Here is a 27,548-nt window from a genome sequence, read left to right as displayed (position 1 = left end):
ACCTCAGGAGTCCACCTCAGGACACCTGGCTTTTAGGAGGATCTTGGGTTGGGCAGAAGGAGCCCCAAATATATAACTTTTTTTTTTTTTTTTTTAAAGATTTATTTATTTATTATATGTAAGTACACTGTAGCTGTCTTCAGACACTCCAGAAGAGGGCGCCAGATCTCGTTACAGATGGTTGTGAGCCACCATGTGGTTGCTGGGATTTGAACTCTGGACCTTTGGAAGAACAGTCGGGTGCTCTTACCCACTGAGCCATCTCACCAGCCCATATAACTTCTTGATAATCCTTTTCAGAGTTTACTCATCTGAGGAGAATGCACCTTCCGCGGTGACCACAATTCTGCTTGAGGTGTTTATGGTCTGCACTTTTTCTTTTAAATAGCTGTGCAGAATTGGAAAACCGTGTTTTTGTCTTTCCCTCTTAGGAGCATGAGTTTAGAAGTCAAGTCTTCATTTCACCCTGGAGTCATTAAATTTGGTTCCAGCGTACATTACTTAGCAATGTCTCTCATGTCTCATGCTTCCAGAAATGGTTCACCAGTTTGCGGAACTATTTTGTAGGTTGTGGAGGCTGGCTGGTGGAAGCAGGTGACTAGTTGTGGGCCTTGCAGGTTTCTGTAGCTCTGGTTCTCGCTGTCAGTTGAGGAACTCTTATGGCCATGATGGGGTGAGACCTCTGAAGCTCTGAGCCAAGTAAGTCCTTCCTCTCTTATGTCATCCTGTCAGGTATGGTGACGAGGGAGACAAATGCCATCGACAAACTTCCCTGAGCCTCATGGTGCTGTATAAACTGGAATCGTGCTTGGGGTTATTGAGGGTTTAATGTGGTAGAGTCACACTTGTCAGGAGCACAGGTGTTCTGGGAAGAGCAGCAGCGTTTCCATTTTTCGGGGATGCTATTTTGAAGAAACAGTAAAATTAAATAAGTTAATTAAATTACTCAGGACATTTTGATGTTTTCGATGATGATGACGATGACGACAACAATACAGGGTTTTTCTGTATAGCCCTGGCTGTCCCAGAACTTGGCCCTGTAAACCAGGCTGGCTTTGAACTCATAGTGATCTACCTGCCTCTGCCTCCTGAGTGCTGGGATTAAATCCATACACCATCATCACTTGGATTCTATCTTTTAATTTTTAGTCTGGAGACAGCACCTCTGTCTGTCTGTTACAGACCTCAGCAAGTCTGTAACCTTGGTCTCTGTAACTTTGGTCTAGATTTTACTGGGTAGCTCAGGGTAACCTCAAACTCCTATCAGTATTCCTGGCTCCGAGTCTCCAGAGTCGCGGGATGATAGGCACGAGCCACTGTACTTGGCCCTTATCGAATTGTATCGATTTTAAGACTGAGCTGCTGATATGGGGAGAAAGATATCAAATTCCATTTGGTTAACCAAACCCTTTGGCAGAGAGATTTTGAACTGTGATGAAGCCGGGTTAAGTGGAAGCCCGGCAGGGCCGATTCCAGGGGTGTGGGCTGAGGCCATTTGTTTTTGTACTTCTCTCCGTGCTTTCTTCCTTCCAACCTCAAGCCTAGTCCCTTAGCTTCCATAATGAAGTCTTCAGTACTATACATTTTTATTAAACATCTTTTTCTGGGCTCCCAATTTGCATTTCAGATAATGTAACAAAATGTATGTGTTTCAAATATTCACTGTATAATTGCGATTAGAGCATGTAATCCCTCAAAAGATGTTAATTGCAATTTAAATTCACACTGAATTTAATTAAGTGAGTTGGGGATTAGAAAGGAGATGTAAGGAGTAGTTAAGGGAATTCACTTTTAAAAGTCATCCACATTTTTTTTTTCTCTAAAAGATGTAAACCTTTTTCAAATGTAAGATTAGAAAGAGGATGGAGATGCAGGAAAGGAAGGAAATAGCAGGCTAAATACCATCTCAGAAAAATCTCTAATTAGCTTGTGATTCGGGGCTTGACTTCAGCTAGCTGGGTAGACATGGAGGGCCGATTTTAGTAACCTCATCTATATTCTCAAGAGCTCTGTCTATGCAGGTTGACTCATGGTGTCTGATAGAGGTTTCACTTGGCTGCCTACGAGCTCTGGAGAGTGAGTGGGTGGGAAGTGGTAAATGGCACCTGATTTTTCAGTCCTTGCAACTTCCTGGCCGAGGTGGGCATTTGATTTATAAACAGATTTTGTGTAGGCATCGTTGTGACCTTGGAAGAACCAGAGGTTGCTTCCTTCTGTCTGCTGCAGTATGGAGTGCTGGAGCTAAGCCTCTGAGGATGGCACCGAGCTTCCAAGTATAGCAGCACTGTTGCAGAGAGCCTGACTTTGGCTGCTGCTAGCACTGTATCAGGTAGCACATGCCTGTAACTCCAGATGCAGGGGATTTAGTGCCCTCTTGTGGCCTCGAGGCACATTCATTCACATGCACATATAATGCATAGGCACACACATACCCGTAACTAAAAAAATTATTTTAATTAGGTATTTTCTTCATTTACATTTCCAATGCTATCCCAAAAGTACCCCATGCCCTCCCAAAAACTTTTTTAAAATGTTACACAGCACTATCAGTGGCTGAGAGAATGAGGACTTCAAGTGAATTATTTGATATTGGATCAAAAATGTTCTTTCAAAAGGCTACCAGAATTTGATTATGCCCGTAAACCTTGTTTGGTTTAAACATTTTCTCAGTGGTAACTTTTTTTTTTTTTCCCAGTGGTAACTTTTAAATCACGGTAAGTTTGTAAGATAGCCCAAACACAGTTCTCAAAGAAAAAGTAGTATTTTTACTTTCAAGTTATTTATTTTCTTGTGTTTATACATAGAAAACTAGAGTGCTCATAAACCTGTTTTCAGTGATGTTCCTCATGAACCTGATAGACAAGTTTCTGGGACACAGAATATAGGGAGAGAAAAGAAGAGATGGAGAAAAAACGGGGAGAGAAAAAGGGACAAGAATGTAGTAATCCTGCCATAGACGACCTAATACTTCCCTGGGCTTTATAAACACAAATTTTATTTTAACTAATTAGTTAATTGATTGGGATTTGAGGCAAGGTTTTACCATATACTGGGGTCTGACCTTGATCCTCCTGCTGCAGTCTCCCAGATCATGGATTGCCAATGTGTACCACCAAACCCAGCACTTACAGATAATTTAGCAGAAGCTCCAGCAGGCACAACAGTGGTTTCCTCCTTAAATCTTTCTCTGTGTCTAGCTGTTTGATGGACGGGTGCAGACAGGAAACCATGTCTTCATTTTGTAAGAAACTGAGCATCCTAAAAAACAAATTAAGAACTGGTGTCTCACATCTGAAACAGACGTCCCCATCTTTTAGAAGGACTCGGTTAAAGAGATGCCTTTTCAAAGTGTAAAGCGCTTCATTTTAAAGGAAATGAGAATGTTCACAGTCTGGGGCTTTTAGCATTTAAGCCTTTGTCTTTCTCCTTCGAGGTCTTCTGTCAGGCATAGTTTGCGTCTTCATTTGTGATTTATCCCCCCTAGAAACAGTCACTTTGATAATGACAGAAAAGAATTCTTTTCTAATAACATCTAATTATTGCTTATTTCTATTAGTGATTTTTTTAAAAATTTTGGAGTTAGTTTATATTTTCACATGATGGCATACCTAGGTGTAATTTTGGCTCAACTATCAAGAGAAAGGTTCTTGGCCTTCATTCACTCTCATATAGTACACTGCATTTCAACAAACCCTAATTAAATCCTTATTCCACAATGACAGTAGGGTTGGATTTTATGTTCCTGTTTGGTTCCTTTTTAACATAAAAGCATATGCTCCTAATGATAATCTAGAAAATATATCCCAATCATTTCTTTGCTTACTGGTAGATAACCATGTTTTTAGGTATAGTCTGTGTGTCTTTATCTCTTTATAAACTTGTGGGTTTGTTATTTAAAATAATAGATATAAATAAATAATAAAATAATAAAATAAATTTAGCTAAGTCTTTTGCTGGCAACATATTTTCTTAGATAATTTCTTTTTTCTTTTTATAGTTGAGGGAGACCCGAACCCCAGGGCCTTATCCTTGTTTGAGCTAAGTCTCTCATTCTTTCTTAGATAAGTTTTTAGAAGTGGCATCGTTGGGTCAAGTGGACTATGTGGCGTGTTAAACACTGATGAAGATGTTGATGCTGGCCTATCAGGACTAGAAAGAGGCCCTTCCCCCTAGCCCTCTTCAGTCACAGACATAGTTCTTTTTAAACATTTTGTAGAAATATTTATTCTGGCACCCTCTTCTGGAGTGTCTGAAGACAGCTACAGTATACTTACATATAATAAATAAATAAATATTAAAAAAAAGAAATATTTATTCTGTCACCCCCACTTTCAAGGGTCATCTAGAAGGTGACACTTAAGGCCTTGCTCTGTTGCATCACTCTAACTGACCACCCACGGCACTAAATGTAGTTGCTGGATGCATTGTTGAACGAGGTTGCTAACTGTGTTACAAATGGAGCCTGGAAGTTCTCCGCACTCTGAGCTTACATAGCACATCTGGGCTGCGGTTCTACAGTGAAGCCCTCTGTGAGTTGTCTTTTCAGGCTTTTTTTTTTTTTAAGGAAGTACTTACAGATATAAAATGTTTGACCAGAAGAAAGCCTCAGGTTGTCACAGTTAGTTATACCCCGCTGTTCAGCTGGGCCTCTTTATTAAATCATCTCCTGGCAGTCCATTAGTTGTGGTGCTATGGCCATTGCACTAAGCTAATATACCCCGAGTCACTAACAGAAGGATACCCTTAATCAAAATTGGAAGTCGATTTAGTGCTTTGCCATTTGCTGACTAGTGTTTTACTCTTTCGTGTGTCTGTGTGATTCCTTGCCATGTATTTTTGATATTCATATATAGCCTATCTACATAGTATATTAGAGTCAGATAAAGACTAACGGCCTGGGAAGGACGTGTGTTTGGAAGCTCTTGCCTGCAATTGCAGGCCAGCCACTGTCAGATGTGATGTGCTCTCAGGCGAGTCCCTTCCACTCTGGCCAGGCTGCTGTCCAGTTAGGAAATGGGAGACTTTCTCTACTTCATTCATCAGGATTACCCTAGTATTCCTACAGGTAAATGATGCTGCCTTAAAGCTGGGTTTTACACTCAGCTCTGTGTGTGTGTGTGTGTGTGTGTGTGTGTGTGTGTGTGTGTGTGTGTGCTTTCCAGTGAAATTCCAAATTTAGTCTTGTTTGGCTCTCCCTCCTCCGGTGACTAACTAAGGATTGAAGAAGTTAGCAATCACTAAGTCTTCTGGCCAGGCCCAACTGTATTTCCTAGGTGACGAATATTCTAATTTCTGATCAGCTAACCAGGATGTAAGAGCATTCTCTACCATCTTTTAGTGTTAGGCTTTCAATTAATTAATTAATTAGTTAATTAATTAATTTCCCTCCCTCCCCTCTCTCCTCCCAGTGGTACACTCACTATAAAGGAGAAAGTTCATTCAACTAACTTAGCAGAATCAGTGTTTCATAGGTACTGAAAAGTATATTCAATTAGTCTTCATTTGAAAAATAAGATTTAAATTTTAATAGTGATCTTAATTTTTATTAATTATTTAACAAAATCCATCCAAGTCATAATCACTTGGTAATTATTGACATGTATAATGCTGTTTGAGGAAACTGAGTTGGTGTCCTTGTCCTGCAACAATGGCAGTGCCTTTCTTTCCTGTTCGCTTTGGCAGCACAGTCATAAAGGAAGAACCCGTCTCTTGCTTTCTCCTGGGAAGTTATTCTAGGGTGCTGGACTGATGGCTCACAGGATCAAGTGCTTGCATGCAAGTGTGAGGACCCGAGCTCAGATCAATCAGAAAGTGGACATGATAGTGCGCAGATGTAGTCCCGTGGTTTTACAGCGAGATGGGAGGCTGAAGTCAGGAGAGTTCCTGGAGGCCCGCCAGCCTGTGACATTCAGTGGCACAAGAGACCCCAGCTCACACAGGGTGGAAGGTGAGCACTGGCATCTGAGATTGCCCTCTGGCCTCCACATGAGTGACACGGCTTGCATAAGCGTGCACTCACTCATGGGAATGCACATACAGGTGCGTGCGCATGCATGTGCGCACACACACCTTTTTTTTTTTTTTTTTTTTTTTTGGTTTTTTTGAGACAGGGTTTCTCTGTATAGCCCTGGCTGTCCTGGAACTCACTTTGTAGACCAGGCTGACCTTGAACTCAGAAATCCGCCCGCCTCTGCCTCCTAAGTGCTGGGATTAAAGGCGTGCGCCACCACGCCCGGCTATGCACACACACTTTTTAAAGAAAGTTGTTCTAATCATTTTTGGTGCTGTAGATGGAACTCTTCCTGCATTCTAGGTACCACTGAGTTGTATGCCAACTCTGATCACTGTTTTTGTTTTTTTTAAATAATTTTGTATTGCATTTTGTGTGGTGTGTGTGTGTGTGTGAGAGAGAGAGAGAGAGAGAGAGAGAGAGAGAGAGAGAATATGAATGTGGGGATAGAGGACAACTTGCAGAACTTGTAGGTGTTAGGGATCAAATCAAGTCATCAGGCTTGGCAAAAAACACCTTCCCTCCCGCTCCTCTCGTCCCTCCCGCCCCTCCCTCCTTCAGGCCCGTGTCCATGCCCAGCACCTCTCCTGTCTTTCCTTTACACCTCATTGACCTTTTGGATTGCATTCATTTAAATAAATCCAGTCTACTTGTAGGTGCACCTAACAAGCTATGTGTGTTTTACTTGTGATGCGAGGCACAGGTTTAGAACCCTATAAGTTCAGTAAACATGAACCCCAAGTGCAGAGGTGTGTACTGAAGAGCCATTGGGGTGCGGGTGCAGGAAAGAAGGCTGTTTTTCTGCGGATCCTTTTACAAGTGTTCCTTTTTTACCTGCTGTGATAATTTTTTATTCTTATGTCGGAGAACAGATACTTTTATGCATCTGGGCTATAGGTTTTATGATTTGTTTTGCTTTGTTTTGTTTTTTCGCGACAGGGTTTCCCTGTATAGCCCTGGCTGTCCTGGAACTCACTTTGTAGACCAGGCTGGCCTCGAACTCAGAAATCCGCCTGCCTCTGCCTCCCGAGTGCTGGGATTAAAGGCATGCGCCACCACCGCCTGGCTTTATGATATTTTGTATGAAACCTGGGTTTATATATAACCATCTAACTCAGTCTCACAATAATTTTAGGAAGCTGTTTTAATTTCCAGTTAATACATTGGCAACCCTGCTGATGGAGTGTGAATCAAATGGTTCTGTTACGACTGAGTTCCTTAGGCTTTGTAAGGTGAGTCTGGTGGTTGATTTCCCTTTGGCTTTTTGGTCTGGTTGGTGTGTGGCTGGCTGAGCAGTGCTCACTTGCTGAAGTTTGGTCCTTTCCCCACTGGGCTGCCCTAGCGCTCCTGTCAAAAGCCAGCTCACGTCCCCAGAAAGGTTGATCTCTAGAGTTGCTGTGCTGTGCCCTGTGGTCAGCAGTCCATCTGTCCTCATGCATCTTGGTCAACAGTCTGTCCTCAAGCCAGTTTCCTGTCTCTTACTCAGTATGACTTCTCAGTGAGTGTTGACATCAGGAGACTGACTTTGTTCATTTCTCTTTTCCTCAAGGAAGTGATGCCTTGAAAAGTAAGCAGGTACAAACTGAGTCATCTGTGCTAAGACCCTGTAGATGTATTGAAATTACAGTGACTCTTTAAGTTAATACAGAAAGGCTTGACATGTTAATATAGAGCTATAGCTCTTAAATGTTTTTGTTTGTGTGTCAGAGTATATGTACATGTGTGCACATGCATCTCTGTGCGTGCATGGTTGTGTCTGTGGGAATACTTATGTAGGTCTGAGTGCATATGTGTACATGTATATAGGTGCCAGAGGTCAACCTTGGGTGTGATTCCTCACGATGGCTATCTTATCTTGTGTTTTGAGTCAAGGTCTTGAATTAGGAGTTGAGGCCAGCAGGCCAGCCAATGGCCCCTGGGAGATGCATCTCCCTCCTCTTCCTCTTCCTCCTCTTCTCTTCCCCCTCTTCTTCTTCCTCTTCCTCCTCTTCCTCCTCTTCCTCTTCCTCAGCTCTGGAATGCCACACTTGTACCACTATGTCTGATTCCATGGATCTGGGGCTGGACCTCAGGTCCCTCTCCTTCCTGCACTGTAAACATTCTCTTGACCGAGCCATCCTCTAAAACATCGCTAATTAGAAATTAAGTTTTTTTCTCCTGTTGGTGTTTTACATGTTTTAGTATCCAAGATCTATACCTTTTCCCTGTTTTTATATTACTTATAAGTACTATTTTTATTCATTTCAATGTAAAATTATTCCTGTTGGTATATATTGTTTTATATGTCAATTTTATGCTCTGTAGTATGAAAACCGCACTTAACTTTTTGTGTGGGGTCTGTTTCATCCTTTCTAGCCTGTGCACCTTTATTTCTTTGTCTTGCATTATTTCACTGCTAGGACTTCCAGGCAAGGTAAAAATCAAAGCAGATTAGGAAGGAGAATTTCAAGTTTATCACTGCATTAAAAAAAAAAATACATGCAGGCTTTATGTAGGAACCCACAGAACCCGGAGGTTAGACACACAAAGGCACACAATTGCAGCGTGTTTATTATAGCAAAGAATGGGAAAGTTATTTTACTTTCACCATGGCTGGACATTCGACTGGAGGATTCTGTAGAGCAGAGGTTTGGCCAGTATTTTTTACCCAGTTTTTGAAGACAGTTTAAATTTCAGTCTTGACTATCAGAGGCATTTAAAATGCAAACCCAAGTTAAGTTTCATATCTCTTTGCAAATTAAGCAAAGTTAAGGTCGTTTTTGTGGCATAGCTGGGTCCTTCTCTTGGAACTTTTATTCCTGGTCTTCATTGTCTGGCCAAGGGTTCAGATAGAAACAGTAGTGAGAATATATCCTGCTGCAGGGCTGGTTTTGGAACATTCAGCCTTCTACCTTTGAGAAGTTCAGTTGTTCACTGCTCGTCATGATACCCTCACCAGACAGAGAAAATGCGTATGTATTCTAGTTTTCTAAGTTGTGTGTATACATATGCATATGTGTCTGTTTGTGGGCACACATACATATGGTTGCACACTCACATATGTGTGAGGTTAGAGACTGAAGTTGGGTGTCTTTCCTGATCGAGTTTCATTTTATCTGCTGAGTCAGAGGTTCTCACTGACCCCACAGAGTATCAGTTGATCTGTTCTAGCTAGCCAGCTTATCCTGGTAGATCCTCTGTGCCTTCTAGTCAAGTACTGGGGTCACAGAGGGCCGTGCCACTCCCCAGGCTCTCATGCAGGCTGAGGTTTGAAATGTGGTGGTTACGCTTACACACTGAGGGGATTATCCACCCAGCCACCTCACCGGCCTCCCGCTTTCTGAGTTCTAACTGTAAATACGTGTGTCTCACTCTGTGTCCCAAGCTGCCCTTGAACTTTTGACCCTCCTTCCTCAGACTTCTGAGTGCTAGGACTATAGGCAAGTACCATCATCGTGATCTGAAATTTTGACAGATAGTTTTGAAAAAAGAAAAAAAGAAAAAAAGAAAAAAGTTTAACGTTTAAAAAAAGAAAAAAAATTGATCAGGTGAGTTGCCTTGATTGATTTTTCAAATCATAAAGCAACGATGTATTTCTAAAGTAAAACCCATTGCACAATGATGTAATTCTGCACGCTGCTAGGTTCTAATAATTCAAATTATATAAGTGCCTTTGTGCTTATCTATATACATGAGAATTATTATTTTATGCTTTTCATATGATGCTTCAGATGGCTTTGATATCAGGTTAATGTTGTTCTTATAAAATGATTTTCCAGAATCTTTTAGTTTCTAAATGAGTTTTCATAAAATTAATATTTCTTCTTTAAATGTTGCATTAGGAGCTGGTGAGGTGGGTCAGCAGGTAAAAGATACTAGCTGCCACGCCTGATGACCTGAGTCCCATCCCTAGGGCCTACAGGGGTGGAAGAGGAGAACAGAGACACACAGCTTGTTTTCTAAGTTCCATGCACCATGGGGTATGTACACACGTGCACATACATGCACACATACACACATACGTAAATATAAAATATTTTTAGAAATGTTACATTAGCGCCACATATTGCTGTTCTTTTTGAGAGCCAGTTCACCAGTTACCACTCAGGACTTGGAATGGAGACAATGAGGGGCCCCTCGAGAAAAAATAATCTCCAGTATGTATGTTAGGAAAGAGACGAGCTTGGTATTGAAAATGTCATTTCTGACTTATATTCTAAATCTGAAACTCTAGAAGAACTGATCCAGCTGCTGACTTTGAAGACTATGAAGGGTGGACAGGCCTTGTTGTTAGTGACGTCAGTGATACCCTTTTTGAGGAAAAGGGCCTGGATTGGATGGCTGATAGAGGGCCATGGCAGTTCTGTGACTACGCTATGTTATGTTATTTCCCTGAAGACGGTAGGAAAGCTACTTTACTGCTAATGAAAAGGTGAGGAGAGCCATTGCTGAGGGATTGATCCATTGCCCTCTTAAGAAGCTCTGAGATCTCTTGCCCTAATGGAGGGAAAGGAGCAGAAATTCCAGAGTCGAGAAGAAGCTAGAGTCTAAAACTTGAAAGAAACACTAGATTGCTTTGACAGAGGTTGTCACTTCTGTTTTGTGGACGCCCTTCTTCACAAAGTGCCAAGGGAGTTTGTGGGCCAGATTTTCTCCTGGTGTGCTGAGAGCTTTGTCCATGGTTGGCATTGAATAGAGCGTCCATTAATTGATCAGAGAAATGCTAGTTGTATGCCTAGGAGATATTGACACGCCCTGTAAGGAAAATGGGGTCCTTCACTGCCAGGTTTTCTTAACCCTTTAAAGTCATTGACTTTGTTTTAGGCTGTCATTCTTAACTGTGACTCTATAGGCTATTGACTTTCTGTATTCAAAAATACAAAATAAGCTTAACAAATTTGTGTTATACAAATGAATAAGTAGAGGGATATTTGGTTTATTTCTTTTTGTGGAGATCAGATAAGATTAAGAAAAATCAAACTTCAAGGAGTATCAGGAAATTGGCATATCAAAAAAAAAATGTTAAGTACTATGTCACAGTCTAGCTGATTTCTGTTCCAAGACATTCTAGATATTTATATACAGTTATTATGGTATAAGCAAAGCAAATTTTCTGCGTTTTGAGTGGAAGACTTGATATGCTAGTTTGTACCCACAGTTCATTCTTTCAGTAGTGATGGTTCAGTGAAGAAGGCCAGGTAGGGCTGCAGTCCAGTCAGTCAGCTTCAGCCAGACACTGACTGAGTCCTTCCGATGTCGACACACTCTTGTGCTTTGTTTCCTTGCTCAAAGCTTGGTGAGTAAGACTCTAAGTATGCTTAATATCTAACACTTATTTCATGTTTTCCCCCTTATTAAATATGTTGACAATACAAAATCCTTAAAAATCAAGGAATAGCATGAAGGAGAAAATGTTTATAGTCCCATTCTCTTGCATAACCATAAAGGCTTTAATATATTGGCCTCTGCATATTTATTTCCCTATTTATAATTTAAGTGTAAAAGCCACTGTCTATGGATGTCTGTTTAAACTGGCCAGTGTGGCAGAGAGGGCAGCAGAATGGCTAGATTGGACTTTCTTTCTGGCTCTCTGCTAGCCCCATGACCTCGGGAAGGACTTCTCTCCTCTCCAGAGTTTGATTTCTTCCTGGTAAAGGACTTGCCAGCAGATCTAAGGATCCTGGCCAGGAGAATATTCAGATTTTATTGAAACTGAGATTTCAGGAGGAAGTCACATGCATCTCGATGGTAAAGGACATTTGCTTGCAAGTCTTCCTCTAGGCTGCAGTGACATTTTACTCTTTTATTATGTACCAATTTCACTTAAAGTAACTGCTTCTCCCAGAACCGGAACCAAAGCCTGAATTGGTGGATCAATTTGAGTTGATAAATGTTCTAAGGAAAATGTGAAAAGGATCCTTTTAAGCTGACTAGAAACAACTGCAGAATCTGCACTGTTTTTGGTGCCTGGTATTTTATGGAAAAAGCATGCCAAGGAGCAAAGCACTGTAGCTGTTATTTGATTCTTTTTGCACCTCAAGAAATTGATTTTGCCCTCTGTCTCTGTCTCTGCTCATCGAGAGAGTAGATTGGTATGCAAGGGCTGTTGCAAATCAGGCACCAAGCTCTAAAAGTGTTAAAAGGCAGCTGGTTGTCTTAGAAGGGTCAGTTTGCACATTAAACATTTTTTTTTTCTTTTTGTTGACCAGTTAAATGTCCTTTTACTTTTACCATTTTGTGACTTTTTTTCTTATGCATTTTAACGGTTATTTAAGAGTCCCCATGTGCTTAGAAAAGAATCTGAATATATGTGCTTTAAAAAAAAATAAGCCTGGTACAAACAATGTGGACTAGTCCATCAATACCATCAAAGGACCAGGAGCTGGAGTTGGAACAATATGTAAAAATACAGCTTGTGAAAGATTTCCTTTATTAACTGTCATCATCCACAGAATATATGTTCAAATAAACGTTGTGTAATAACTAAATTTGAGATTAATAGGCCCCTTAAGAAACAGCGAAGTCATTGAGAGTAGTCACTGAAAAATAGGCTGTAAGCCTGCGCCATGCACATATTGTCCTGCTTACATGCTCTCCCCGGTGTCGTTGCCATTTGTCACTGTCGGCTGGCTCCGCTCTCATTAAAACACGCCAGCACAAGAGCAACTTAATTTTCTTAAGAGAAGAGGACACCTGATTCAATTTAGTGCCCAGAAACAGGAACTTGCATCTTTTTTTCCCATGCCTGAATTGAGAGGAATGGATACAAACAAGAATGGCAACACTGTTTACCTCAGGTTAAAGGCTCTATAAAACAAAACGGCCAGAAGTAGACCTGGAGAAATTAGAAAGAATTACTCCTGGAACAATAACTTGATAACAAACATTTACTCTCAAGTAGGATATGTATCAACATTTATAAAAATAGTACTTGTGTTAATTCTAGCAGTGGTTTGTAGACTAAAAATTGAAGTGTGCTCCAAACTGAGTCTTTCTTTAAATTGGTGAATGCTTTGTAAGCAGACTATCGGGTTCTTCTTTGTGTGTACTGTTTGTTTAAAAGCAGTTTTATTCCTAAGGGCATAAAGGTAGTTTTTAACTGTCTTGCTCTATCTCTCCCCACCCCCACCCCCACGCCCCAGAGAGGAAGCAGCACCTTGGGAATGGCCTTTTTGTGGGGTTACAGAGGCTGCTTGGTCTTAGCTCCTGGGTCGTTTGTGTAGGACGCATATCTAGATGGGTAGGTGACATTCCACCGTCTTAAGAGTAAATTTTACATTCTAATTGTTTTTCATGAGACTGGCTGGTCAGATAAATCACCATAGCGTTTTAGGACTTGATATGTCTGAATGTCATAAATCATCAGCCAGGGCTGTTGGGCCGATTGTAAAAGCATGGCAGGTTTGCTGGCTTGCTTGCTTCATTTAGTGTGTGTGTGTGTGTGTGTGTGTGTGTGTGTGTGTGTGTGTGTGTGAGAGAGAGAGAGAGAGAGAGAGAGAGAGAGAGAGAGAGAGAGAAAGAGAGAGAGAGATGGGGGAGGGAGAGGGAGAGAGACAGAGACAGAGAGAGGCAGGGAGAGATAGACAGTGGATTTTGCCAGGAAACATTGAAGGTAGAGTTTTTCCCAGAAACTCAGGGTACCCACCTGAGATGGTAGGCAGCTCCCTGCTCTCTGCCAGATTTCTGACCTGGAACTCGTGCCACACTTCCCACATAAGGAAATGTGACCTGTGGTCACATAGACACAGAGTTCTCCATACTAATGAGGTACCTAGATGCCCTGAGAGCTTAGCCAATAAGCTCCTCCTCCCTCCCTACAAAAGGTTTTGAATCTCTGGTCCACCCTGAGAAGTTTGTACACATCCATTTTCCACAATGGACAACCAGGAATCAAGGACTATCTCCTCCATCAAGAACTAACTACCTTTGGGAACATGGAGAGGCCTTTGCCTTCAGAGCTGCAGTTAAGTCTCCCTTAGAAGGCCCATCTGTGCCCCCAGACAGCTGCCACACCACCTTCCCTGATGAGCTAAGCCACAGCTCCCAGTCCTGGCCCCTGGCTAGACACTCTCTTCAGCCCTTGGGTCCCTAACGGTCCTTGACCTCATTCAGGCCTGTGGACCTTCAACACTTCATCCCCAACTCCTCTCTGCTGTCCCCAGTGGTGACTGGGTGACTGGGGAATCAGGGAATACCAGCTTCGGCTTTCCATATCTTGGACTGTGCTTTCCCATCCCCGGAGAGGTGTCTCAGTGCTCCCCTGAAGCCCAGCACCCAGGTGTTGGATAAGTGCAGTCAAGCTCCCGGCATTTCAGCCCCCAGCAGCTATGCCCAGCGGCAGGGTGGAATGAGGACCCACATGTGTGTGGATGCATGTGACCTTTCTGTGTAGAGGACAGGACGACCTGTGGAAGTTGGTTCTCTCCTACCGTATGGTTTCCAGAGGGCAAGTTCAGGTTGTCAGGTTCTGCAGCAAGTAAGTCTCCTTGCTGAACTATTTTGCTCAGCTCCCCAGTTTTGACCTTTTGTCTCCACATTCCTTGCAATCCGCATTGATCAGAAGTCATTGAACAAGATTGAGTAGAGGCGGGGTGGGGAGTGTCTGTTTGATTTTGTTGATCTACTCTCAGGTCTTGGGACTGACTATAAGGCATAGAAGCTTCCAGATGCACTTTTGGAGAAGGAAGGGCATAGCCATTATAGGAAGTTTAAGGTCAGGCTTTGGAGATCCAGAGGTCCGAGGTAGTGAGCGATAGGAACCCATATCTGTGGTAATGTTTGGCATCTCTGAGAAAATGCTATCTAGAGCTTTTTGCAATTTCCTCAGGCCTTTTTTTTTTTTTTTTACTTGTTTTAAAACAGCCACATCTTTTCCCTACCCCACCCCACCCCCACGCCCCCCAGTTATAGACTATAGCTGCCATCTTCCCTTACCTGTTGTCTTTATATCACAGTAGGAACAGCTTTGGCCAAGGACCACAGACATGCATCTGCTCTGCTCTGGAAAGACACAGAGGAGCCAGGAATCACCACATCTAATCTCTGAGTGTCTCAAATCCTGCTTGTCCATCTCCTGGTAGCATCAGGCCACAGGGTCAGCTGCTGCAGCAGGCCTTGTGTTACTGGTCACTCTGTCATAGGTGCAGGGTTTTGTTCCTCCGCTCCGCATTGACTCTCACTGTGGTGGCCAGAGCCCGGCTTCACCACCACGGGCATGGCTGAAGTGTCAGCTCCTGTGCTTGACCGCGCTGCTGTGGCCCGACTTCTGTGTGTCGAGGATCTGTTTCATTTTGTTTTTGCTAAGTGCTTAGTGATCTGCTTCAGCCCTTCACTGAATGTAAGAGTTGTAAACCTGAGGTATTTCCCACCTCCTCCCTGGACAGCTACACCATCACATCTCATGGTCACGTGCTTAGCAATCTGGATTTGCTCACTGTTACTAAACAACCCATGGTTCTTTACACTTCACTCCAGCCTTTAATCCTTCCCTCCAGACTGCTGTTGCCAAAGTCTCTTCTTTAGTGTGGTCTCTCAAAGTGAGTCCAGAACAAAGGAGCCTGTTCTGAGGCATCACTTTGGTTCACGTGGCTTTGAGATAACCTTACACCATCACAGAAGTGAAGCATACTTGGTTCAAACTCCCACCCTTTCCCCTCAGGTCTGAAGTACAGGTGTCTAAGAGCTGGGCCCACTGCTCCTCTGCAGTCAAGCATAGAGTGTGGTCGACCGTCAGCCAGCACAAGGACGCGATGAGCGTTTTGGTTCTGTGCAATCTTTATTGCTTCCATTGTTGTTTGCTTGTGAATGACTCTCCTGCCCCCAACTTGAGAGGAGGGAGGGAGGACACATGAGCCTTCTCTGCAGAAAGAAGAGGAAAGCCAAGCAGGGCTTCCGGGACTTTTCATCCATTATTCTTCTCTGTGGTTTCCAGACTCCATCTAAAGTGCAGAGGAAGGGCGCCTTGGCCCAGTTTTGCCATCTTTTTGCAGGTGTGAGATTGAGTTTGGCTTCTGACCTGTGTGTACCCTCCACATGTGTTCTTTATCTTAGATCATTATTAGGAATTTAGGACAGCCACAAGCATCCTTTTAACATCTTAGAAACATTTTCCTGTACTGTAATCCAGAGTCAGGATATTCAGCAACAAAAGCCAAGAGCTTCACAAATTACTTGTAATAAATCATTCTTGTTTTATGTAAGTGGTGGATTTTCAGTTTTGTTTTTTTTTTTTTTAATTTAGTAGACATATAAGGGAACAACAGAAGGACCACCTCCAAGACAGACTTTGATATAATACCATGAGAAGCACAGAAGTGTTCATATGTTAAAGGGACTAGATATGTTTATGTAAGTCCAGAGCATGAAATCTGGGCAGACCCCTGCATCCTGGAATGTGTGAGCTTCAGGCTTTCCCTAAAGTAGGACTTGACAGCAGCATTCCGTTGAGTAATGGAAAGGAGTGTGTCTATGGCTTCAAAGCTCCCCACCCCAATTGTTTCCAGGTTTAAGGAAATTTATTTTAAATGATTGCAGATAGGTTATGAAGAAAATTGAACTTTACCAAGTAACTTAACAAAGTCATGTTGCATAATATGTCATAAAGTATCACTAAAATACCTTATTAGATACAATGAAAGCAACACACATACACACACATACACATACACATACACATACACACACACACACACACATACACACATACACACACACAGAGACACACAGAGAGAGAGAGAGAGAGAGAGAGAGAGAGAGAGAGAGAGAGAGAGAGACTGAGAATGAATGAATACAGGAGGCTTCTTTATTCTTTACCTGAAACAGAAAAGGGAGAACAGGAAAGGTCTGAGGTCCCAGTAATATTTGTAGTGTTATATCCCTGGTGATCTAACTTCCTGCCAGTATGTTCTGTGCCCTAAAGGCCCCATCAGCTGGGGACCAGGCTTTAGTAAGGGGGCCTCAGAACAAGATTCCAAGTGCCAGTAACCAGTGCTGTGCTGTAAACCCAGATCTCAGGTTCCGAGCAGACTGCATGTGGCAGCTCATGTCTCAGGCTCAGGTCATGGGTCTTGTGTTTTCTTTAAAGATTTATGAGGCATCAGATCCAGTCTCTGTCAGTCCTTGGATTCTGTCAAGTATAGTAGGACAAGCAAGTAGACAAGCTTAGGAGAGGTGGATTTTGGAATTTCAGGACACCTTCTTTGTTTCTTTAGTTCTGGGAGCGCGTTCAGTTCATGCTTAAGATGAACTTCATCACACACCTTCCTTAGGAGACCTTTGCCTTCAGTGGGGCAGGGGGACGTGTGAGCAGAGGCGAATAGAGTGTGACAGGCGTCATGGCGGAGAGAAGCCCAGTGTCCTAGCAGCTGGCATGGGTTTGTTCAGGCCACCTATGAGTGCAATGCATATACACTAATGTATGTATGGTGCTGGCTCCCTGGAAACTAAGAAGGGTGGTTTCTGAGCTGATTTGTTAAGATAATTGTGAGTTGCTTACGTCCTACCCATCCCCTTGATGGGGGAATTAATCCTTTTAGGTCAGAGAGCAATGATGTAAGAAATATTGTGATATCCTGAATTTGGGAATTGGGAGTAGTATAATGGGGTAGGGAAGGAAATGGAGGGAGCTCTGTTTAGCGAATGCTTTGTAGATTTTGTGAAGGTACTGGATATCCCTCCCCATATCTGCGAACGCTCAGGTCATAAACATTAAACTGCATATATGACAGTCTCGAAACTCTCACAGTGGCAATTCCCTCCTGGACTACTGTTGTACAGCGGGCCCTGCAGGCTCTGTTCAGCTTCACCTGGTCTTTGGAGCACCCAGAACTCTAAACCAATCATTTCATAAAACCTGTTGGCTTACTGCCTTGGGGGTGGCCCAAATAAAAATTCAGACCAATCTATGCAGCCTGAACACAGTCACAAAGGCAAACTGGGGAGACCGGGTCCTTAGGTTTCCTTCAGTGAGAGGTTTGACTTCTGAGTTCTACCTCTGGTAACTCCACGTTTCTGTAAACGCTAGGTGGACTCACTTGCCGTCTAGTAAAAGGGTAGGCGTGTGCCACCGCCGCCTGGCTAAAGGATCTGAAGATGATTTGGAAGGCGGTGCTCTGGAGGGAAGCCCCGTTTCTTTGAAAAGGATAAATCTATCTTGAGCACAGAATATGGTCTCTGTGTAGGAACTGTTGGAAGTACACAGTCCCTGTTGTTCTGACCACAGCTCACTTGTACCCCTTTTATTTTTCTCTCTGTGGAAGTTTGCTGGAATTGCTCATAGTGCAATTCTAGGATGATGCTAAAATATGTTGCTATGGTTGATGGTTGTCATCTGTAATATTTTATGTAGCTGAATCCTTTTTCTTCCTGATCTCTCCCAGTACAACACAGGGCGCCATATGCCGCTGTCCCTGTCAGGATGCAAAGGTTTCCCTGGTCTGTGCTTGTTGCCTGTGTTCCTGCCACAGAGGACCTGCGGTCCAGTGCCATCTTTTATTGATAGGGCCAGCAAAGGAGAAATCTAATGAAATTATCAAAGCTTTGAATTAATTATGAAGTGGCATCAGAGAGCCAAGCTCTCTGGAGCCAGCGGCCTAATTACGCATTCACTCTCATTTCGTCCTGGTCTGGAGCAGAAGCACTCTCAGCTATAGCTTAGCCGAGCTCTGGACTTCAGTCAAACTTCCCAAATTGACGTCCTTTCTCCATTGCAGCTGAGTGTCCATAGCGATTAACCAATTAACCGATTAGCCGATGCTGGACTGGCTGGGCGTTTGAACAGGTTTTCTCTACCTTTTTTGTTTTGTTTTGTTTTGTTTTGTTTTTTGTCTTTTGCCTAGTTTTAGTTTTCTTTTTCTCCTTCCTTCTTTCCTTCCCTTCCCTTTCCTTTCCTCTCTCATTTTGAGTAATGTGAAAAGCCATCAGGACTATGGCACTGGCGCGTAGCTTTGTGGAACACAGGGGCCGACTTAGTTGACAGGTGTATAGCTTCTCCATGTATTCAAGGATGCTTTGGTAAGCCGAGTCAATTGTTTCTTCTTTTATTTGGGTACCAATTGCATGTTTCCTGATTGTTTCCAACTCAGAAATGACTAACATGACAGTTCTCCTGGTCTCAACGGCCCTGTCCTTGGTACTAAAGTGTGGGACAATAGCTGTCACCTAGTGGTGACAGTTCCTTGATTGGGAGTAATTAGTGCTTGTCTTACCATCTAATTAATAAGCATTGTTACATATAAACCAACCCCCTGTTTTCATAGTACTAGCAGCGAAATCAATACCAAGCTTTGATTTACTATTGGGAATGGGTTCTTTTGGACCGCCATACAGATTTGAAGCATCTCCTGCCAAGCCTTTCCCTGCCTGCTTCTGAGACCATTATGAATGGGCTCCTGGGTTGCAGCCATCTATCTTAGTAAACTCCAGGGCACTAGCTAGGGAGCCTTGAAAGTAGTGACTGCGGCTCAGCGGGGGACAGGGAGGATGGGAACCTCTGCAGCAGGGGAGAGGGAGGATGGAATCTCTGCTTGCCCTGTTTCTGCTTGCTTTCAGTGAGCTTCTCTCCCATTTATTTTCTCCACAGGCAGCTGCGATATTTAATTCAGCATTTGGAAGTTTTTTGGTGAGTAGTCTTGCTTTTAATTTTTCTTAAGATGTTGCTTTACACAAATGATTTAGGAAGGGCTGAACTTCTTTCACTCTTAGTTAAATATGAAAGTTTTGGGATCTTTACGTGTACCCGAACTTACACCCTGAGGAAAATCAGTAAGCCCAAACAAGTGACTCTCTCTTACAGTGTATTTGGAAGGCTCAGGTTTAATTGTCCACCAATGGCTTCAGGGAATCAATGAAAATGCTGTGTGTCTCCTTATGAGGTTATGTGAATATACTGATGAAAATGCTGTGTCTCCTTATAGAGGTTATGTGAATATACTGATGAAAATGCTGTGTCTCCTTATAGAGGTTATGTGAATATATTGATGAAAATGTTGTGTCTCCTTATAGAGGTTATGTCAATATATTGATCACTTAATGAGCTTCTTTTGAAGATTATTATTTTGTGTCATGGGACACAGGATTTTGAAAAGGAAACATGACCCAGCTGGTCAGAAAGGGAATGCTAATTTATGGGTCGTCATTTATTTTCTACATTTCCCTGTCAAAGAAGGTACCCACAGTCTTGGATCTGTCTGAGAAATCTTTGTGGAGCAAGAACAACAACAACAAAACTGATATGAGGATATAATTTATGTGTAGTTGCAAGAAAATATAGTTTTTTCAAAAGACATTGAGATATAAGTTATATATAAAATGATCCAAAAGTAGTTCCACCTTTATAAGCAGAGCCACCGCAATTCCAAGGCTGTTGTTTTAGCCTTTAGATAATTACTTTTAAAATAAGTTATCACAATATTTGATTTATGTTATAAAAGAATAAAGAAACAGTTTATTATTATTTAATAATACTGCTTATACTGTCAAATTTGCTAAATCCACGAAGATGAAGTAGAATATCTGATTTAGGTGCACAGCTCATTTATAGACCTTTAGTGTAGTGACTTAAAAATGACTGGGAATAAAACCAGTGCAATGAATGTAAACTGGCTTCTGAGTCCAGTATGTATGCTTATTATTCTCTATGTCACATGTTTTTTAACTGTATGAAGTAAATGGGAGTTCAGGCTTTCACATATATTGTTAAGTTAGTTCCAGAGAATGCTGCACAGCTCTGGGGGCTGCTGCCCTCACAGGCTGCTGATTCTGTCCCATTGGGACAGATGAGGTTTTGGGTTTTGATGGTTTTGTTTGTTTGTTTGTTTTGTTTTTGTTTTGTATAGAATAGAGTTTATTTAGGGCATTGGGAGGGGAGTTAAGAGAGTAGTAGAGGCAGAGAGAAGGAGAGAGTAGAGAAGCAGAGGCCAGCCATGACCACGTGGAGAGAGGGGGGAAGGGAATGGGGAGAGACGGAGCAAGAGGCAAGAAAGAGGCAAGAGAGTAAGAGAGGCAAGAGAACTTGTCTGTTTGTTTTTGATGCCATATTTTTATTGGGCTTAGAAGCAAAATAGTAAAGTCTATTTAAAAATAACCTTTGGCCAGGTATGGTAGCTATGGCTGTAAGCCTAGCACTTGGAAGGCTATGCAGTAGGATTGCTACAAGTTTAAAAGCTATCTTCAGTTACAAAGTGAGACCTGTTTCAAACATGCACATGCATGTTTAACAGAATAATATGGGTAAAAGTACAGATTTCCCAGGAGCCAGCAGTGGAGTGGTTTGAAATCCTATGCATCCCCTCTGAAGCACGCTTCCTAACCTGGGTTGGTTAATCACGAAATACCCATGATACCCGAGAAAATGCAATAAAGTAATTGTGTGAAGCCACACTCACTGTCCACTCACTGGAGAGAATGATCATGGCATGAAGCCTGAGCTTTCTGTTGGCCAAGGAAGCCAGTCTCTAGCTTTCTCTCTTTCAGGCCCAGATGCATGTTCAGGTCCCAGAAGGAGAGCTTCCACCAAGAGCCTTTGCATTCTCCTGCAGCTGTGTGCTCTTACTCAGGCTCTCTCCTTCCTTTCTTCACTTTTTCTTTTTCTATTTAAACCTTAGTACATCTAATGGATCAGAATTGTTTATGGAAGTCTGGCCATATAGGTAGTTTTCAAGTAGATCTGGAGACTATAAAGAAATACAAGGTCGCTATAGTAGCCTGTGGATGGGACGGACACACACACACACACACACACACACACACACAAAAGCCATATCAAAGTTAAGAAGCTAAAGAAAGGATGTCACTATAGATACACGGTGGTAATGATATTCTAGATGCATTGGGTGGCACAGGCAATGTGTACTCAGTACAGAGGTCTGACTGAGGGCATCTCTCCACGCTAGCCTTAAACTGCAGGTGCTGCTGTATGGTATGGTAGCATGTAAAGTAGCACAAGTGCCTTTTCTTACTTGTTACATGGCCTACCTTCTTTCCTCTTCTCTCCTTTTTCTTTGCCAGAGTTGAAGATTACTAGCAGGGGTTGAGAGTTAAAACTGCCACTGTGCATGCTTTACCCCACTGTAATACAGATAATTCTATTTTCCCTCCTTCTTTAACATAATTACAACAAACTTTAGTTGATAAAATGCATGCAGGTCTCATGCAAATATGATGTGACGCCTTGGTCTCTCAGGGGACAGGGCTCGTGTCTTTCTGCTCCCCCGTCTGTAGCATGTGGTCTCCTTCCCTGTTGGCTCATGAACTGCCTGCTCCCCCTCCCATATCCAAGGTAGCACTCCTGAAATCCCAACATCATCCTTCCACTAAGATCTTCTTGCAGAAATTAACCTCACAATCACACCTCTTCAGTGAATGTAGCAGTTTGCCACAATTTCTGCCACTAAAGAAGAGAGTGTACAAGACAAGCATCAGCTTGTACTCTCTGTCCATGAGGAATACTCAGAAGTATGCACGGTGTGAAGAAAGAACTTATTTTAGTGGAATGATGTGAGAGGTTGGTCTTTGAGTTGGTATTATGAAGAAAACTCCCTTGTCAGAGGGGAACTTCTGAATTATAAATCATTCATAAGGAAGGCTGTTGCTATTATTTGGGAATTTTCTTTTTTTTTAACATTTTTTTATTACGTATTTTCCTCAATTACATTTCCAATGCTATCCCAAAAGTCCCCCATACCCCCCTCCCCCCACTTCCCTACCCACCCATTCCCATTCTTTTGGCCCTGGCATTCCCCTGTATTGGGGCATATAAAGTTTGCAAGTCCAATGGGCCTCTCTTTCCAGTGATGGCCTACTAGGCCATCTTTCGATACATATGCAGCTAGAGACAAGAGCTCCGGGTTACTGGTTAGTTCATCATGTTGTTCCCCCTATAGGGTTGCAGATCCCTTTAACTCCTTGGGTACTTTCTCTAGCTTCTCCATTGGGAGCCCTGTGATCCATCCAATAGCTGACTGTGAGCATCCACTTCTGTGTTTGCTAGGCCCCGGCATAGTCTCACAAGAGACAGCTATATCTGGGTCCTTTCAGCAAAATCTTGCTAGTGTATGCAATGGTGTCAGCGTTTGGAAGCTGATTATGGGATGGATCCCTGGATATGGCAGTCTCTAGGGGAATTTTCTTTATGAAAGAATTTTGTGCTTATAGGTAGTAGCCACTTGACTGGAAGCAGGATGGTTTGAGTTCTTTCTTCACTGAATATTAACTGAGCCAGATACTTTCCCATGTATAATATGGACAAGTCATATCATTTATCTATAGAACCACATGGATGTAGGTAGGGATAACTCAAAGAAACACTTGTATCATATAGAAAGAGCTCTGAGCTAAAATTTACATCTAGGTGTTGGTCCAGTCTCTGATACTAGACGTTTTTATGTGTGACTAATAAAATCCACCAAATAAAGACATTATTTCTGCCAAGTGCTGTAAGCTAAGACAAACTGAATCAATGGTTATGAGTAATCATACCTGTGTGTGTGTGTGTGTGTGTGTGTGCATATGTTATATGTGACTATTCCTCCTTGTGTATGTATGTGAACATGTGCATATTTTTATACACAAAAGAAATGAATACTTATAACCAGAGGACACATATGTTAGAGTCTGTATATATTCTCTATTATATACTCTATCAGCACACATGTATTATAATAATTTATACATTCTAGTATATATCAGAGTCTGATATATATTAATATCTCAAGTTAATTCCGATTACCTGAAACTTTTGAAAAACTTTTATTAGAAGAAATGTTAGAGAAAGACTGAAGTGTACTTTAGTTGATTTTTTCAGGTATAACAAATAAAATATGGTACACATTTATAGCTAGTTTAATAATGTTCCAGGTCTAATTCAAACACAGTGATTTTAAGAACTAATTGTTACACAGAACTTTTTTTAGTAGAAGCATACTGGTAATAACTAATGATAGATGAGTTCAATTTACATAAATTTCTTGTGCCACAGAGGATTTCTTAAGTTGAGTCACTAGTGACCCCTCCTCCTCTGCTCATTTTAGTTGTTCAGCTTATTGTTATTGTGGGATGTAGTGAGGGACTGAAGATTTCCTTCTTGATGAGGTTTGAATAGAATTTGGTAGCTCCATGTGTTCTCGAGAACTAAGATGATGTCTGAGTGCATATATGCCCCTGTATCCCACATAGTGCAGATGCCCCTGTATCCCACATAGTGCAGATGCCCCTGTATCTCACATAAGTGCAGATGCCCCTGTATCCTACATAGTGCAGATGCCCATGTATCTAGTGTAAAACTTACATGTTTCAAAAGCAGTGTTTTGATGTTACATCCTCCTCAGAAGGAGGTGTGTCTGCCTGCATGCACATGAGTGTACCTAGTGCCTATAGAGTCCAGAAGAGGGTGCCAGCAAAAATAGTGAAGACTCTCAAATGTTAATAAAGACAGTGTTTCCTCCTTTCACCTTTCTCTTTCCTTCTCTTCCAACACTCAGTCTCTCCCTCTCCTTCCCTCTCTCCCCTCCTCCTCCTGCTCACCCTGCTCTCTGCACAAGGTCTGATTTGAACTAATGATGCTACTGCCCAAGTCTCCTGAATGCTGGAAGCTAGAAATTTCCTTCCTTCCTCCCTCCCTCCCTCTCTCTTTCTCTCTCTCTCTCTTTCCTCCCTTCCTTCTTCCCTCCCTTCTTTTACCTAAGTCTAGCATGTATTTAGTTCATGTATACGGAGGTCATTTTGCTCATTATTAATGATGATGTTGATTTTAACCAATCCAAATTATTTACTTGGAATCTTGGTTTACCCCTCAAAGTTCACAACTTACTTGATTTTCATTAAACTTTAATGCCAGAACATGTTGCTGGAAATATTAAAAAGAACTGGAACTTCCCGAGCTACACCAGGCACTGGTGGGCCACATGGCTCCAGCTGAGTGTTCTCATCTTAGCAGACTCTCTGGCCCGGAGCTCCAAAATCTGTTCACCCAGCTCACTAAGTTCCAACAGTGGGAGGGTTGTTACCATGCCAGCCCCGTGCTTCAAAACCCTCACAGCCGTTGTGGTTCACATCTGGCAAACCCATGCTTTTCTGCCATCCCTTTCTCTTTCAAACCCAGATGAACCACTGTGTAAAGGAAGACATCACACAAACTTAGTTCAGAAACAGTGGTAACTCAATCACTGGCACGACAACTAGAATCCTATTCTTTTCTTTTCTTTTTTTTTTTTTTAAGATTTATTTATTATATGTATGTACACTGTAGCTGTCTTCAGACACACCAGAAGAGAGCATTAGATCTCATTACAGATGTTTGTGAGCCACCATGTGGTTGCTGAGATTTGAACTCAGGACCTTCAGAAGAGCAGTCAGTGCTCTTAACCACTGAGCCATCTCTCCAGCCCTAGAATCCTATTCTTGTAAGCCATATTAAATCCAAATCCTCTGTGGCAAATACTGGCAGATTTGCCATTAAGTCTGGTAGCTATATCTTGCTCTCTTGCTCTCCCCAATATCTTGCTCTCTTGCTATCCCCATCCCCAAAGCCCCTAACTTTCTCCTGCTTCCTCTCTTCCTCCATCCAACCGAAAGTCCTGCCTACTCGTTCAGTGATTGGCTCCTTTATTCATTAGGGGATAGGTCACAAGAAGTCACCTGAGTACTCATCCAGACTGCCCCTCCAGGGTAAATGGAATTAACATCAAAATGCAAACAACACCAGGGCCACCCACAACAAGAACAAACAAGCATCCTTGTTTCCAGGTGGCTAGTGCCACCCTGCACAGCACCATTTCAAACTCATCCTTGTAGCTTGGGTGTCACAGGATCAAGACTTTTGAAAGGACTTTGCCTTTACAGCTTGTTTTCCAGATGTTTCCCTTTACAGCATGGAGCAAACCACCTGTTGGGACTAACAGGCATCCTGAAGGCTGGGTTGCTGGCTAGTTTGACTAGTCGTGCTGATTAGCTTAGTTTAGCCACACAAGCTGAGGCTCAGGTGGGCCAGATACTGTGCACTGTGCTCTGTGCTCAAATTCCAAGCTCAGGACCACAGATACAGGAGGGTGCATGGAGCTTGCTGGCTAACCAGCCTACCCTACATTTGAGTTACAGACCAGGAAGTGACCCCGTCTCAGCCAACAGAGTGGATCCTAGCTTACACACACAGTGACAAAGTATTACCACTGGTTCATTTAACAGCGGGACACAAAACACAGAGCTCACCCAAAGGGAACACAAGCTGATTCTAAAGCCAAATATGAGGGATAGAGGACCAGGAACACAGACTAAGGGCTCCACAAATCCCCTATTTCAATATGGAAGCAGTTTCATAAAGCTTTTATAATAACAAGGGCACAGAAAATCATAAATAAAACACTTTCTAAACACATTAGGTAGATTAGTTGCAGCAAAGAGGCTTCCTCTCTGCTGTTGGCCTCAGATGCCTCTGATGTCATCTTAACCTTCTGGTTTTAGAGGTGGGGGAGGGCTAGGTTTCTGTACATTCCGAAGGACTTACCTCACTCATTGTCCAAAAGAGAGTAGCTCCCACACAAAGAGGAACAATAAAGGACTGAATATTAAGGGCACTAAAGATGGCCCAAGATAATTTGGCTCTGGCTGCAGGGTGTCGGTCCCAAGCTCCAGAGCTCTGCAGATCAGGGAAGGCGGCAGCTTCTCCCCCAGAGCTTCCCTCACACGAGAGAAAATTACCTTGAATGTCCTCAGAGCCCTGTTAGTGCACCACGTGGTTCTAGACACTGAAGCAAAAGCACAGCACATAAATAAGTATGTGGAGAAAAGCTACAGTAAAAGCTTGAAGCTGCAGGAAGTCAGGGCTGCCCCCAGTGCTGGTTCCCAGCGCCCCGCCTCCATTATGGGCCTTGCCATGTCAGCGTGCTCTTTGTTAAATCAGACCCACTTTTAAAATTTGAATTTATCTCAAGCCCCAAATTCACAGCAACACTATAAATAAAAAGCTATCTTGTTATGACTAGAGGTAGCAGATATTAAATCACACAGGAAAAAGCTGCTGTAACTTCACAGATAATCCGGCAGCCTACACAGGCTGTCTCTTGCCTGCCCACCCTCTCTGAAAGATGGAATTAGCACCATTACAGGGAGAATTTGCCTGTGTCTGAGTCAGCCTATTCTCTAAGTCTCTCCTTGTGTCCACTGAGTCCCTTGATAACACTGTGCTTTTGGGTTTCTCAATCACTTGGTCAAGAAACAGGTTAGAACTCCTTGAGACAGACAAGGAAAAAGCCAGACTCAGGGATTCCGGCAGTGGGGTGCATGCCTGTCTCTCTCAGACCCTTCCTTCTCTGTACAGTGCTTGTCCAACACTTGCCAAGTGTGTCCAAAGCCAGGCAGGCTAGAATAAAAAGATGCTCCTCTGCTTAGGAAGGAGACCTGCTCACACTCTTATCTGAATTAACCTATGAAAATTAAAAAGTGGTCTTGTTATTTAATAAAAATGTGCAGAACGTCTCTCAGGTCCACTTTAGCAGCACAGTGCTCCTGCAGCCTGTTGGGACTGGTGAAGCCTTAAATGCATTAGTCACAGTGGCCATTTTTCTTG

At 42.6% G+C, this 27,548-nt stretch overlaps 1 protein-coding gene and 1 long non-coding RNA gene across 3 annotated transcripts in view; one reads left to right on the top strand and one right to left on the bottom strand.

Moving 5' to 3' along the window:
* Positions 1–27,548, top strand: part of Slc10a7 (solute carrier family 10 member 7) — a 232,370-nt gene that overhangs the window by 57,783 nt on the left and 147,039 nt on the right. For both annotated transcript variants that reach the window (XM_021170488.2, XM_085843802.1), the window contains exon 5: positions 19,569–19,607. In XM_021170488.2, coding sequence (XP_021026147.1) covers positions 19,569–19,607 — 39 coding nt within the window. The remainder of the gene's footprint in view (positions 1–19,568; positions 19,608–27,548) is intronic.
* Positions 139–26,621, bottom strand: LOC147002375 (uncharacterized). Its single transcript, XR_015048626.1, has 3 exons — positions 26,487–26,621; positions 3,130–3,258; positions 139–902 (listed from the first exon to the last, which is right to left on the bottom strand). It is a non-coding gene; the product is annotated as an uncharacterized LOC147002375 (long non-coding RNA).

This window comes from Mus caroli, unplaced genomic scaffold (assembly GCF_978045245.1).
Source record: "Mus caroli unplaced genomic scaffold, Mus_caroli_1 scaffold_10, whole genome shotgun sequence".
Lineage (NCBI taxonomy): Eukaryota > Metazoa > Chordata > Mammalia > Rodentia > Muridae > Mus > Mus caroli.
This window is presented reverse-complemented; position numbering and strand designations above follow the sequence as displayed.